The following is a 15,730-nucleotide window of genomic DNA, read 5'->3' as shown; positions in this document are numbered from 1 at the left end:
TTGTGTAGCCCCCTACTTCAGGATCTGTGTCTCTATTTTCTTACACTAGACTAGGGCACTAGAACAGCACTACAAGGTGTCATGGTGTAGACATGTGAAAGTCTCATATGGAATATTCAATAGACTGCAGAACTCAGTCTTCAATGATAATCATTGAGTCTGTTGGCTATGTGAGTAACCCCCTACTTTAGGATCTGTGTCTCTATTTTCTTACACTATTTTGTGTTATGATCACATCTGTGATTATTTTTGACAACTTAAATAAAACATTAGTGATTGATAATTGAAAAATGTGTGGTCTATTTGCACCTCCCAGGTCACACCTAGGGGTAAGTAATATCATGCTATTGCTAGCAGAATGTCTACATCTGATATTGATCGATACATAGATAATGTATTTAAGATAAGAGAAACATTACAAATGCTATCAGACTATTCAAGTTTTCATAGCAGAGAACACTTCGCTAATTTCATTGTTGTATCACTTGGTCTACTGATAAGGTAAGATTTTTTCAGCAATTTGTGTAATAATGTAATACATTTATGAAAAACGTAGCAGGTCGAACATGATTACTTCATTTGTATCTTTGCTTGAAATGTACATTATTGGCTTTATTCTATCGTGGATGATCGTTTTTAAGCTCTATTGACCTTATTCACGTGTGTATGTTTGTATGCAGCGTTCTTTACAAGTTGTCATTAAAAACTTGCAGTGGTAGCCGCAAAATTATGATGCTGCATTGCGGGGACTCGAACTCGTACTGCCATGCGATCTGGTGCATGAGTGCATGGCGGTTCGCCGAGCCGAACCATGGAGTGTATAGTGTTCTCGTGGAAGAATTGAGCTTCACAACTAGCTCAATTCCCCTGCATAAGAAAGTAACGATAATTGTGTCAGTCTACCCATGCGAAACTTGCTTCCCTGAATGTTGTTAAATAGATTTGTATTTAAAAAGAAACAGTATAGGAACATGTTGTCAAAATTGTATTGTAAAACATTTTTGCTAAACATTTCACAATATAACAATAGCATCCATTCATATATTAAACATTGCACTTTTACATGGTGATCTATAACAGTGACCAGCGGCTAGGGCGTTAGACCTTCAGATTTTGTCACCCAGTTCAAAACCGGGGACAACCTGATTTTTTTCTCAATGTTTTATTAAACAATCCATTGTCATAAATCAAGGATAACATAATTTTAAAACATACTTTGCTATTGTGATATTATTTTTTATCAAAGGAAAATGTTTGATTTTGCTATTGTGATACCCTTTGCTATATACACTGTGATATTATTTTGTATCAAATAAAGATGTTTAATTTTCATTCACATTTCCTTTCACCTCACCATCAATAGGCCCTCTTTAACTACAAAATTCACATTTAGAATTTGGTGATAAAATTGGCAACTACTTTTACGCCTTAAAGTCGATAGAGGTGTCTTCGTCATATCACACGCCTAGTGTTCACATTTCAATTGAGCCGAGGTGGGGGCTTTTAAACCTTGCTAGTTTCTTTAGGGGCTGTTCAATAAGTATGACACACATTTACGGGACACCTTTTGACACACATTTACGCGTTGTAAAAAGCCTTAGTAAATGAGGATACGGTGGATCAGTGATTACGGCATTGGTCTCATAATCTGAAAGCTTGCTCGACGTGTGTGGGATCTATTCCCCGTCCCACTACCGTGTTGCGCCCTTGGGCTAGGCGCTTTGCTTCGCTTGTCTTACCCCACACATGTGCAATGGGAAGCTGTTATTCCACAGCCCCTTAATATGTTGCCAACGTTTTTGGTAGATTAAAATTACAACTGTTTACAGCCGTTGTTGCTATGTTGACCCGAATTGGATTGATTTGACTGAAATTTGTTTCTTTAGAGTTGATAGAAATATTCATTTCATTTAGTTTAATCAAATTCCATAATTGAATTATATATCTGTCTGTGTAGATATTAAAAGATGACCTCCAGACTACCAGTCGTTTTTCTTGTGGTGTGTGCTCTCGCAGCAGTATATGGCCAATCAGAAGAAGGTATGCATGGTTCCTTAAGGCACCACATCGAATTTGGTACTATAGAGCTATCTGTGCCCGGTTATGTACCGATGACAATAAATTGTTTCAAGCATAATAATTGACAGTTGCATAGTGTTATTGTTTTTCATTTAAATAAACAACGAATGCACTGTACATATGTTCAGGGTACGATAAAAAGTGCCATTGGTACCTTTTCGGGCACCGATAGGGCTATAGGGCCAACAAAGATGCTGTGCCTAAATATAAAGCTATCAAAGTGTTACACACTAAGCCTCTTCAAACCCAAGAAGGTGATTCCTAAATTCACAATCATCTCCTCATCAAGTTGCCGCTGGCATTCAGAAAGAGCATGACCAAGGTCAAATATATATACCTAAAATTGATTTGAATCCGTGTAAGTTCTGTAAAAGTGGTCTGTATTAATTATTATTAATATATATTTAATTCATATATTTCTGAGCAGAATGTAAGTCGTGCTTGGTCACTTTGGTGTGTTGGCCGTTTAATGCTTGCACTATCACTTACTTTGTTGAACATATCTTTGTATATCTTTTGTAATTTATGACCATATGTGACGTGTCATGTCAAAAGGAGACACTTTTGGGCAGGATCATAAATGGAGAAATAGCCAAAAATCTGCCGCTGGGTGATTTTTTCACAATTTGGGTTTGTTGCAAATTTGCGATGTTATTAATGCTAAAAATATTGTCTGATAGTTTCAGACCGGAATATAACTGGCATCTTGTAGTTTTTGAGACATTTTTCAAGTTAATTCCTACTCTCAACATTGTCAATAATATTTTTAAAGGCCGATATCTCAATTTCCAATTTTATAATACCATAACTTTCGAACTCAATATCTTCGCTTAGGAATGTCCGATTTCATTGGGGAAAACGGCGTTGTGGAGCAAAATATCTCTATATTTAAGATATGTAAAAACTCAAAATTCATAACCTGCCCAAAAGTGTCTCCTTTTGACATGACACGTCACATATAATGGTCGACAAAATTGTGCAACCCTAATTGCGCAGCAGTATTTTGTCTGTGTTGTAAACACCCCCTGGTCAACGCTTTGACGAGTAAGAAATACATGTTTGAACTCTACGGCGGAAAATTCTGAATGAGATTAACGATATTCAAAACCTATTACACCCATTTCCTTGATTTGAGATATATTAAAATAATTATAACGAGGCAAATAAATATAAATAACATAGAATCAGTTTTGGATCATAGTTATATATATATATATATACCATATTTTTAACTAGGGTAGTAAGGTGTCAATTAAAAGCTAGCATTATAGAGCAGATGTTGGTGGCTTTTGAAGCCAAAAAAAGTATGTCTGTGGGGCAACATGTTCAAATCGTCCCGCTGACAGGCGGTTGTTAATGCTTTGCGTGCTAACCATGCGCTTCAATGGAAAAAGTTCAAGTTTTGAAATATTTTCTCAAAATATCAAGAGCTATCTTAAGAACTACTGGATCAATAAAAGGCGTGTTTGTACTCATTTTAATGCATTTTCATGCTGATTCCAAATATGGTCATGAAAATTTACATTTCTGAAATTTTTGATTTTTTTTTTTTTTTGTAATTTGAAACTTGTCGTCTGCAGTCGACACCCGCGTGAAGAGAGTTAATAATTGTTGACCCTTTTTTCGCCAGGGTTCATTTTAAGAGTACAGAGACAATACATTTCGGTAAAATTTAAAATGCATTTTCAGGAAATACGTATTTTGTCAGATATGCCGTTATGGCTATTTTTAAATTTTGATGACTCAAATAGACAACTTTAATTTGCCGTTGACCCTACATCGGCGCGAAGAGTGTAAATTTTGTGCCCCGGCTAACATAAGGTCGAATGAATATGTGCAAGTCTCTAACTCAATGCCGAAAGATTATATTATAGTCTGAAAGTACGAAAGTATTTATCCCCATTTTCCCGCATTTTTATTTCACTGAACAGGCTGTCAAACCGTTGACACACCGGGCGACTCTAGTTTCCAGTATGCGCAGCCTGATGTACAGGTACCAGTAGGAGCGAAGGGCATTAAATTTAGTGTTCGTGCTGCCAACGATGCACATATCGTCTTTTCACCAATCGAAGGGGATCACAAGGATATGATTGAAATTGGTACGTTATTATCAAAGACAGAGATGGAAAGATTTTATCGTGTCTGACGTCATCTGTCAATCAAACTCGAGCACGGTTTGTTTACAAGTGTCGTGATGATGACTTGCTGAACGCGGCCTGTATAACCGGGCGCCTTATTGTTAATTTTGCACGTTCAAACACACAAAACATCTCAAAAGTTAGGTCTTTATAGTAGGAAACTTTCTTTCGCGAAGGCACCATGTCAACAATGCCTAGAAATGTTGCTTTTCACCTTGTAAAAGTACGTAATTACTGATATTCCTTTTCTCCGATCGGCACCACATAAATCGGCCTTCCTTTTACGCGCTATTAACCAATCAAGGATCGTAATCGACAGTAACGTCAGACGCGATAAAATCTTTTGATCTCTGTCTTTGATAATAAAAATCATTGGACTGTTTCAGCTACTTTGGTATAAAAGTTCAACTGCCATAGAGGACTGTAAGATGACCGACACATTTAAGAAATAAAGGGTAATGCACGATCCTTTACACGAAAATAATGTGTTTGAGGCAGTAAAACGTAAATAATGGGTGAGGCGCAACCGAACCCATTATTTAAACGTTTTACTGCCGAGGACACATTATTTGCATGTAAAGGATAATGCTGCACCCTTTATTTCTATTCTATTACCACAAAATAGTGTGATTTAAAGAGAAAATATCCAATCTTTTGCCCAAATATTTCAAGTTGTTTACCTCAAGGTGGAGCGCACACGCGTAGCCAAAGCGTATGCACATTCCAATAACACAACCTAACATTCCAATCTCCCCTAAGCAGCTATGCACATACAATAACACACCCCTGACATTCCATTCTCCCCTACATAAGCAGGTGTGCTGTGCACTCTGCTGTGCGCTGTGATGATAGAAGAACATAAAGTTTGTTGCCCTTGACACTTTATCGCTAATTAATGGTCTGTCACGTGACGCGTTTCAACAAATCACAGTGCGCGATTTTGAATAATGGGTCGTGGGGGTAATAGAATTTATTATAATGTTCCCTATCACATATTTGAAAGAGATTTTGCTTTTCATTTATCACTAGTTTCGTTTTTCTTCACGACTTTAACAACTGAATACCATATTGATATTTGCTTAAATGTTTTTGCAGTTATTGGAGCATTAGGAGATGATGAAACTCAAATTTCATCTATTAGTCTTTGCAAAGAGTGCGAACCAATCCCCATGGATACTCCAGATATTCTGAGCGCCGACGAATACCGCGAGTTTAGTGTTTCGGTGAAAAACAACTTTGTGCAGGTCAGAGTTGGTGATGGCGCACCTGAGCGCTTCCAAATACCCGAAGACATTGACTATACTCAGTATCAGTATGTAGGAATATCGACTGGAAGCGAAGGTAGCTGGAAGTTTTGTAATGACTGGATCTTTGAACAAGGTAAGTCGTGATAACCAAAACTGACGTACTGCGCAGGTCAGTAACCAATCACAACGCGCCGTTGCCCTGACGTCAGACGCAAACTAGTGTTTATAATTCGGTCTTTAATTATACGTATGCAGCTGGGATGGTCATTTGAAAAGTGGGTTTTTTTGTGACCAAGATATTCATGCATTATCTCAGCTCACACTAAAATTACTAGCTTTTACGAAAAAAGTATTCATATCATCAGTATTCGTGAATATAAGAATTATAACCAATAACATGAGTAAGGAAACAAACAAAACTCTGATGACGTCCAATAAACGAAATATTGGTCAAGGTATGAAATTTCCAACATTTTTGGAGGGAACATGTCAGCTTCTTAATGCACGGAATTTCGTTTTTGGGACGTCATGGAACTTCTGATACATTCCATTTAAAGGAATGTGACCTGATATAGTTGGAAAAATTAAATTCTTACGTTTAACATAAAATTTCATCCCTTTCAAGCACTCATGCAAAAAGAACATGTAAATGTTTTTTGTAAATGTAACTAATTCCTAATGGAATTACTGACATACCGATATTGGTAGTCTACAATGTTTTTTATTAATGGTAATCATTATATGATCATGTAAATATATTGATTTCAAGTGAAAGGCCCTATTTTTTTCATAAACATATTGAAATTAGAAGTTCCAACTCGGTATATTTCCGAAGATATCATCAAAAAACTGCTAAATTAATCCCAAATGTGGTATACCACATTTGAGACTAATTCGACGGGTTTTTGATGATTTCTTCGGAAATATACCGATATGAAAACCAATTTGAAACGCCCAATTTCAATATGTTTATGAGAAAAATATTAGCTTTCATCTGACACCAAAATCAGCATTTTGATGAGGTAAAGTGGGTGATAAGGTTGTCAATCAGGTTTAATACCAGGACTGTTTTGGACTTAAACTGGCAAAAAAGTATGTTACATAACTATTATTCCCGAGGCCTTTCCCCATGGCTGACCGAAATAACATAGCCGCAAAATTGATTATACCAGAGGCGTTGGAAGGTAATTTTTGTTTGAAGAATTAAGGGATCTAAAATGAGCGTTTATTGCGTTTCGACAGTATTTTTTTGTGGGACATGAGAGCACCTCAGACCTATCGAATTGCATTCTGAATACGAAGCATGTCTTTCTGATATCAAATAATTTTCATTTTTGAAAATCACAATATAATACAAATTTTATGACAAATTATAAAAATTTGATATTTTTCAAATTTTTGATATATAACAGTCCTCGAAGTAAATTATATAAATCTAATGATATATTCTTAAAGTGTATGTAGCAGGGAGGAAAAGCCGACGGTCAATTGAAAATTTTGACCTTTCATATTGAAGATATGGATTTTTCCCAAAAAGACCTTATTTTTGTTTGGTGTTTTGGGAAAGAAATCCATATCTTCAATACGAAAGGTCAAAATTTTCAATTTCAATTTTATCCCACCTACATACACTTTAAGTATAAATCATCAGATTTATAAAGTTTACTTCAAGTACTGTTAAATATCAAAAATATCAATTTTTAATGATTTGCCATAAAATGTGTATTAAATTGCTAATTTCAAAAATCAAAATTATTTGATATCAGAATGACATTCTTCGTATTCAGAATGCAATTCGATATGTCTGATGTGCTCTAATGTCCCAAAATAAATACTGTCCAAACGTTCATACCCCAGCCTTTAATGTTTTGACTGATTTCTGGCCTCTATGGTCTATAGCTTGTTGTTTTGCATAGATGAATATGATTTCGTGTTTATTTATTTATATTGATTATCAGAGTAACGTTTTTCACGACGTTATTAATTTACAGTTAAAATTAACATCAATTAAGGTTATTAATTATTTTAATCTGTTATGATTTGGTAGTTCACAGCATCTTACGAATGGTAGTGAGCTTTGGCAAAAACTGCATTGCTCAATTCATAGCGAGCGTGTAGAAGAATTCAAATATCACAGATATACTTTTATAGGTGCTGCGGTTCTTGAGTTACGTTGTGAAGAGGGCTGAAACAACATCACTTTTGTAAAACGTACATAACTAATTAACAACAATAAATCAAGCAAGTTTGCAGAGTATACGATTTGTGGATTGAACTTTTGCAAAACAACAAACGTCAATTTTCAATCTAGATAATGAAAATCGATTTTTAGGTTTCTTCGACCAACAATACCTCGTCTAATTTGATGTGTGTATAGTATTATAAGTATATTGATAAAAGTAAAAGTATTGGTTTCAAGTGTTCCAAGCTTTTCTATCGCACTTAGTTAGTCATTCAAGATGTTACCAAAAGCAAATTCCCGGTATTATGGTGATATTCAGGATCAAAGGTCAACACAGAAAGTCAAAATGAAAAGTTGCCTAAATTTAGTTATAAACAAACTAATGTATTCCTCTCATTTCAAGGTCTCAGAATAAGTATAGTTTGACCTACATCAACAAATAACGTCCTCCAAGTTGAGGACACCTTTACTGTTAGCTTCTTTTTTTGTTTCTTCTTATCTTTTTTTTAATCTTCCTCGTCGCTTCATAGTTATTTTTTCGTTTCAAACTGCAATATCACAATGTATTTGTTTATAATACATGTAGTATAGTGTATCTATCTCATTTTGACCTATATGAAATTTTAATTTTATTCTTACAAATCGTCGGCCGTATCACATACTGACGTATTCGACATTTTTAACATTTTTGAGAAAATTGGTATATTAGTTTGCTACGTTCTTATCTATATATTCACCAAAAAACCATGCCTCAAAGTTGTTTAATTAGTTAGATATTAATTAATTTAATTATGTCGTATTTACAAAACCTTGAATTGTCTGTATCACATAACGACGTATTTGCCGATCACCTATACTGCGCAAGTCCAGTACATCGTATCTGCAATTTGAAGAACTTGCCGTTTCACATACTGACGTATTTGCGCTACGTATTTGCGCGATTCTGTAATTTCACGGCAAAATTGCTATTTTGTCCTTTTCACATACTGACGTATTTGCGCAACTGTTTCACATACTAACGTATTTGCGCGACGTATTTGTCATTTGAACGGCGAAATTGACATTTGTCCTTTTCACATAGTGACGTATTTTATTTAATATTGATTTTTTGCAGATTAAGTTATGCTCTGATAGTGATAAGTAAACTATATTGAAAACATGGTATATTTGCATTACTGTTAACCTGGTTTTAATCGACAATAATATTTTAATCAAGATTATGAGGCAAATGAAAATCGCTAAATTTTCACGTTCGATTTTCTCGAAATGCGTATTTTGCAAATACGTCAGTATGTGACGCGGCCGACGAAATATCGCAAACAAAAAATGACAATGGAAAATAATTTGCTACTTAATCCGTTGTGGTTTTTTTTTTCTTGCAGACGCGGATCCTCAGGGTGAATAGTGGAAATAAAGGTTCACACAAGAGCACGCGGAAAAGTTTAAAATTATGTTTATTATTAACACATTAATAATTCGGGAAAATAAATAAATTTGGTATAGTTTGTAATTGTCTAAAATTATTTATCATAACTTGCATGTCGCATATGGGATATCCTGCTGAATTAAAATTACAATTATTTACTTTCTTTGAAATGGAAAATGTTATTAATTTGATCATGTATAAGTTAAAATTATAATTTGATCGGAAGGGCTAAACGATATTAATAACTGGCCAATGAAATTACTTCTTACCGGAAAAACTACTCCTCAAAGCAAATACAAGTGGCCATTGAGGACAACAACCTCGGCATGGAAAGGAATCTGACTTGTTTCAAATTTCTAAGAAGAGTCGATTCCCTCAGATTGGATCTGAGCTGTGGACAACGACAAGATGCCTAGCTGGTGATTTGCAATGGTTATCAAGAGAACAATAATGTCTAAGGCAAATTTGTGTTTATTTTTGGATTTTTCTCACAAACTAATAAAACACTGGTAACAAAAGTTACTTCAACCTGGACTATACACAAAGCAATCTAAAGTAATAACTCACCTCTGATATCTTTCATGTGTTATAATGTGACCTGCTAAAATGAGCCTAAAGTCGCAAGTTGGTAGTTTCAAGACGCCCTGGCTACTACATTGGTGTTCTTTGTTTCAAAGCACCTGCTCAAGCCAGTACTAGTCTGTATTTGAGAATCGGGACATAATAATGGGCCATTCTCGAAGGACACACTACTGTTCAACTCAATCAGCTAGGATGTCTCGAAACTAGCAACTTGCGACTTTACGCTCATTTCGTAGTAGTAGGTAACATATGCTCACTCAGAGACTGGTAACATTTTAGATTACATTTTCAATTATAATTATTTATTTATTTATTTATTTATATTATATCTGTAAGTTGGAAGATGGCGATCTAATCGAAATTATTTTATTTTCAGGTATATGAAGTAGAGACTCATCAAATTAACAGACAGCGAATATCTATTTTTCTGTACAAGTCACGAATCAGACAATGTGATTAGGGATGCCAATTTCCTGGCATATTAATGTTAATGGGTTATTTTGTTGTTGTTGTTAAACGAGACATATTTTATAAGGGATATCAGTGGAATTTTGGAGATTTTGAAGCTTTGATAAAACATTCGATTGATGGGCAAAATATTGGCAGTTACGCCTTTTAGGTAAAACAATTATTGCTTCTAGCAAATAAACAAAAATTTTACTATTTAAATGTTTAAAAGTGTGTTTAATGATTTGAACCTAACAAATTATATGATGTTCTCTAACTACATTGCTCCTTTATGAAGCCGTTATGTTCTTATTTCCTTGTTATTAATTTATTAAAAGAATTAAATATTATGATATTTGTAAAAGCAATACTGTTGTTTTTTTCGTTTTATACTGTGTTCTCTTAAGTAAAAATAGTCTTGGGGTTGTGCCACTCAATTCTCAAAATTATAGATATTAAAGGTCCATGACCCGATCGACAGCTTTATCTCCCATATGTATTCATCAAGACTGAGATGTTGGTGTCAGAAGAAAGCTCATAGTTTTCTCATTACCCCCGTGAAGTTTATCTTTCGCTCGAGATACGTTTCGTTTACTAATGGTGCAAACAAAAACGTAGTGATTTGTGGTTACCACACCGGAAGTGTATGTACTATCCTATGGGCCATTGTTATACACGTTTGTGCTTCTCATATCAAAACCACTGCAGCAATGCAACTCAAAATTGGGAAACGTGTTTTAAAGGTTTAGACCTCAATCTAAGATAGAAAACAAAAACATGAAAAATCGGACCGCGCCACTGTAAGGAAAAATATCAAATGGCAGCACAAATTTAAGCAAAGTTATTAGCACGTGAAAGTACATACATATCGTTATGAACACGACATAGTGCCGAATAACAATTTATTACAAACCGTCCCTATCTAATTGTGGGTCTCGATCAAGCTTTTATTGTTTTATTCTGTCAACAGAGGGAGACGTTACTGATGTTTAAAAATTAAAAGGTTTATTTGGATTTTATATAACTTATACAAAGATTCTTATCATTTAATTGGTCAATTACTGTTGGATATATTTGCTATTTATAGAAAAAGACTATTGTACTTTGCCAACGGTGACCACCTCGACTCGCCAATTATAGGTGTGGTTGTCGCTTCTAAAAAACACACAGTTTGTAATATTTTTGTAAATTTATTTAGTTTTTCTGGTAATTTATAAAATTAAGTGGAAGATAAAGAATTTTACATGAGTTATATAAAAGAAATATTGAATGTGTTTATTTGTTCAATGAAAAGAATATTTTCAGTCGGTGAAATATGAACTGCTCCATTCAACTCGGCAAAGCCTCGTTGAATGGAGCAGTCCATACTTAACCTCAGAAAAATATTCTTTCCATTGAGCGAATAAACATTCGATATTTTGTTTTATATAACTCATAAATAAGTTCCCTTGCTTCCACTTAATTTTATAAATTACCAGGAAAACAAAACAAATTGAAAGATACCTAAATGCACGTTTATTTTAGAAGCAACACCCGCACCTATCGAGTCGAGGTGAAAAAACATCACGCCACACGTTCGCGCGTCTGTCAGCGTTGCTATGGTAGCTCCGCGTCCGTGCAATGGACGCGGAGTGCAATATTCCTTTTGTAGCTGGCCGCTAAAAATAGCAGAAATAATCAACAGTAGTTGGCCAATCAAATGACAAGAAACTTTGTAGGAGTTATATAAAACCATGTAATAGGCAAAGAATGCTTCCATCATGACAATAATTACCAACTGTCAACATTTGACAACCAATACGCGGCTCTTGAGTTTCTATACCAGAAGTCAATCTGTTCCGAAATTCCTTCCTACAAGGTAATAGGCGTATTACCTAACAATAGGCACAGCTCCATATTGCATTGTTGGACGGAATATCAGTGGACTTCGGTTGTATATATAAATGCGCATATATAAATGCGCACGTGACCAGATGGCCAGTGCCATGTTCGTGTTACCTCACTGTCAGTCACTGAAATTGCGACCACAGTTCCAGGTGGTGGCCGCATTGCATTCTCTAAATTCAGTAAATTTTCATCGTCAACCGTGTAATTGAATGAGATTATTTTGAAATTTTAAAACGCTTGAAATATCACAAACAAATAGGCCTATGTTGATAAATAATATAAATACAAGCTAAAACCGTTGGGGTTCGATAATGAACCCCACAAAATTAACCGACTATATTGGAAAATGCCATACGGCCGAGCGGTTTCACAAGTTGCCGGCTCGATCATGTCATCCGCCGCCTGCACAGTTCTGACCTTAAAGCCAATCATGTCCCCTTTCATACTTTCATGCCGTTGCGACAAGAGGCATGACTTATCAGCCATTCACAAGTCTTGATTGTGTCTGTTTGTCTACAATGCGCGTGTGTCACGCCGCTCGGTGGCAAGCAGCATGATAGTATGAAACCAGCACTACGTCATAGATATGGCCAATTGGCACGCCCATTTAGCACGGAAATTATGAAATATAAGTTTGTAAATCAGCTATATCTAGCTTTTCCGTAGTTAATTTTTTTTTCCGTGATGGAAAACGTTAATAAAGAGTTTATCTTTCGGGTCAAGTTCGGGTCTTTGCAATCAATGCCACTATTTTGCAAAAGCAATTTTCCTTGCGACCTGTCATTTTCCCCTATACTTCTGCACGGGGAGTTTATGTACATCCGGGTACCTTATATCGTTTAATACGGTATGGCGACTTGTAGATGTCACGTGCGCATTTATATATGCGCATTTATATATACAACCGAAGTCCACTGAATTTCGGTACAAATTGACTTCCGAAGGTAAAACCCATAACCACGTACCTCCTATAGCATTGGTCACATTCTGGAAAGCAGGATTGAACAAGATCATCATATGTCACTTTTTTGGTCATTCCAATAGACAGTGATTTGCGAAAAGTTTTTCGATAAATTCATTAATTTCTTAAAAAGTAAAAATAGCAGTTTAACAAATAACGGTTAAAAAGAAAGGCATTATTGGGGGGCATAATTATCGTGTCATTATAAAAGGCCTGAGATCAATATAAACATTTTGTTTTGGTGACCCAAGTTCATAGTCATTTATGCTCACGCTTTTTTTACAGAATGGAATTGGAATTGCATATTTAGGTTTCAGCGATTGCCCGAAAAAAGTGTTATGTTTTTTAAAAGCGTTCCCACTTGAATTTATGAAATGTAGATGATATTAGTGTTCGCGATTTTAATTTATGCACTCTTTAGCCGATAATTTTCGATGCATTTTACACACTAAAAATGTCGCTTGCGTAAATACCGATTTTAATCTAAAAAACAATCCACATTAGTTCACTACACTTTCTTGAAACCATAGATACTGTATCAGCCCGCAGGTGATGAACATATTTAAAACTAGAATTAAAAGAACCAGTGCAGGCCTTCTCAATATGCAGTTTTGTGATATCGCGTTGTGATAAATATTTGAATTTTGGACTTATTTTCAACAAAAATATACAAGGTCAAAGAGAAAAGAATCCGAGGCTATGTTACGAACTCAGCCATAAGTTATCACGTAGCCAGGGATAATCATATTATCAATTAGGGGGAGTCTAAAATCTGAGAGAGAGAGAGTGATAGGAAAGCAAGATGGATTAAGGAATCAATACAGATCAGGAAGAGGGCGGGTCACGTGTAAGATCCACTTCTGAAGACTGCTAGCAAGACTAACATCGCTACCGGAAGTGACATAAATTCCCGCCAGTCATCAGCTGTTGGATCATCACAACAACACCAAGCTTTGATGAAGTTTCACTGACGAAACTGTCAGCAAGAAAAACTAGTAAGTTTTCTTCAAATTGGTTTTGACAAAAGAAAAACTCTCTTGATTCGTTAATTACCAAACCTGATGAATTTGTTTCAACTTCTATTATATGCTGATGGCCTCGCATTAATCAGTGATACTGTTTTTGGCCTACAACGCCAATTTAACATCCGTGCTGATTATTGTAATGCATGTGGCCTTTCTGTCAATATAGACAAAACTAAAATTACTGTCTTCCGTCGTGGTGGTCCGTTGAAATGGTTCGAGAAATGGCATTACTTGGGTATCCCAATTGAAGTTGTTAACTTTTTCAAATATCTGGGTGTTACTTTCAGTTCTTCGGACTCCTGGTATAAATCCCATGAAAATCTCAGTACTCAAGCTAAGAAAGCACTTTTTGGTTTCAAACATATTGCCAACAAATTTGGCCGACCTCCTCCGGATGTTATGTGTAAAATATTTGATACAAAAATTGCAAGCATTTTGTTTCATGTATGCGAACTATGGGGCACAAATTAATGCATTGTGATTGAGAGAGTTCATTTAAGATTTTTGTAGGTTTATTGCCATATGGTCTAATACCATTTCGTCTAATACCCATTTAGTCTATATCCATTTCGTCTATCACCAGAAAGGCTAATTACCATTTAGTCTAATTATCATATAATCTAATGTCCATGTAGTCTAAGAACCATTCAGTCTAATAACCATTTCGTGTAATATTTTGTAAATAACCATTTGGTCTAATAACCATTTGGTCTAATACCGTTTGGTCTAATAACGGTTAGATCTAATTATCAGTTAGTCTAATACCATTTTGTCTATTTGCCGATTCGGTTAGGGCTGTAAATACCACTGTGTACTTAAATGATTAGTGGACGTAGTATATATAGACCAAGTGGGTTTAGACGAAATGGGTGTAGACGAAACAGTTATTAGACGGAATGGTATTAGACCAAACGGCAATTTCTCCCTCCTTAGTTTACCCAAAACTGCCTCTAACGATGTTTAGGTGAATTGTGGAGACGTCCTTTTGTTGATTCAAACTATCTTACGAGTCATTAAATACTGGTTACATATTGTTGATTTAAACCATGATAGAAAATTATATCAGTGTTACAAGTTTCAAGTTTCAATATAACAAAGGCGAAACTGGCCTGGATTGCTGGGCTCTCGATGTAAAAAATCTTCTGTTTTCCTTTGGTTTTGGGCATGTTTGGCTTACACAAGGTGTTACTAACAATAGTTTGTTTCTGTCTGTTTTTAAACAACGTTCTGTAGATATGGATCTTCAGCGCTTTTCAAGCTCTGTGGGTTCCAATTCCAAATTAAATTATTACTCTGTTTTCAAACTTGTGAAAAAAACTTGTACGTTATCGGAAAATTTTATTTTGAGAATCCTTCTCTCAAAATTAAGACTTGGCATGTTGAATTTAGAAACTGATGTGGGTAGGTACGGAGGTGTACCTCGAGAAGAAAGGTTTTGCAAGGTTTGCAACTCGTATCAAATAAGTATATTTTAAATAATTTGGGAAACTTTTTGTTACTCGCATGAAAGAAAAGAGATAAATGTTTAAGCGAATTATAATAAATTATTTCCTGTTATTAACAATGTTTTTTGGAGCTGGTGGCCTATATATACTGTAAATAAAATCCTCTTTTGAGAAACGAAATATTTTATCAATTTTATGATGTTGATGACACGTGATACGGAGTTGAAACTTGCAAACAATTACAAGAAGGGTGAGTAAGTAATATCTGAAAAAATGACTTTGTTTTGTTGTACCATCATAAAATGCGGTTC

At 35.2% G+C, this 15,730-nt stretch overlaps 1 protein-coding gene across 1 annotated transcript; it reads left to right on the top strand.

The window, feature by feature from the left end:
- Positions 1 to 385: 385 nt before the first annotated feature.
- Positions 386 to 10,469, top strand: LOC140170261 (C3 and PZP-like alpha-2-macroglobulin domain-containing protein 8). The gene is made up of 5 exons (XM_072193634.1): positions 386 to 501; positions 1,958 to 2,040; positions 4,011 to 4,178; positions 5,313 to 5,597; positions 9,029 to 10,469. The coding sequence occupies exons 2-5, from the start codon at positions 1,968 to 1,970 to the stop codon at positions 9,049 to 9,051; spliced, it is 549 nt and encodes a 182-aa protein (XP_072049735.1). The 5' UTR covers positions 386 to 501; positions 1,958 to 1,967; the 3' UTR covers positions 9,052 to 10,469.
- The last annotated feature ends 5,261 nt before the right edge of the window (positions 10,470 to 15,730 follow it).

This window comes from Amphiura filiformis, chromosome 14 (assembly GCF_039555335.1).
Source record: "Amphiura filiformis chromosome 14, Afil_fr2py, whole genome shotgun sequence".
NCBI lineage: Eukaryota > Metazoa > Echinodermata > Ophiuroidea > Amphilepidida > Amphiuridae > Amphiura > Amphiura filiformis.
This window is presented reverse-complemented; position numbering and strand designations above follow the sequence as displayed.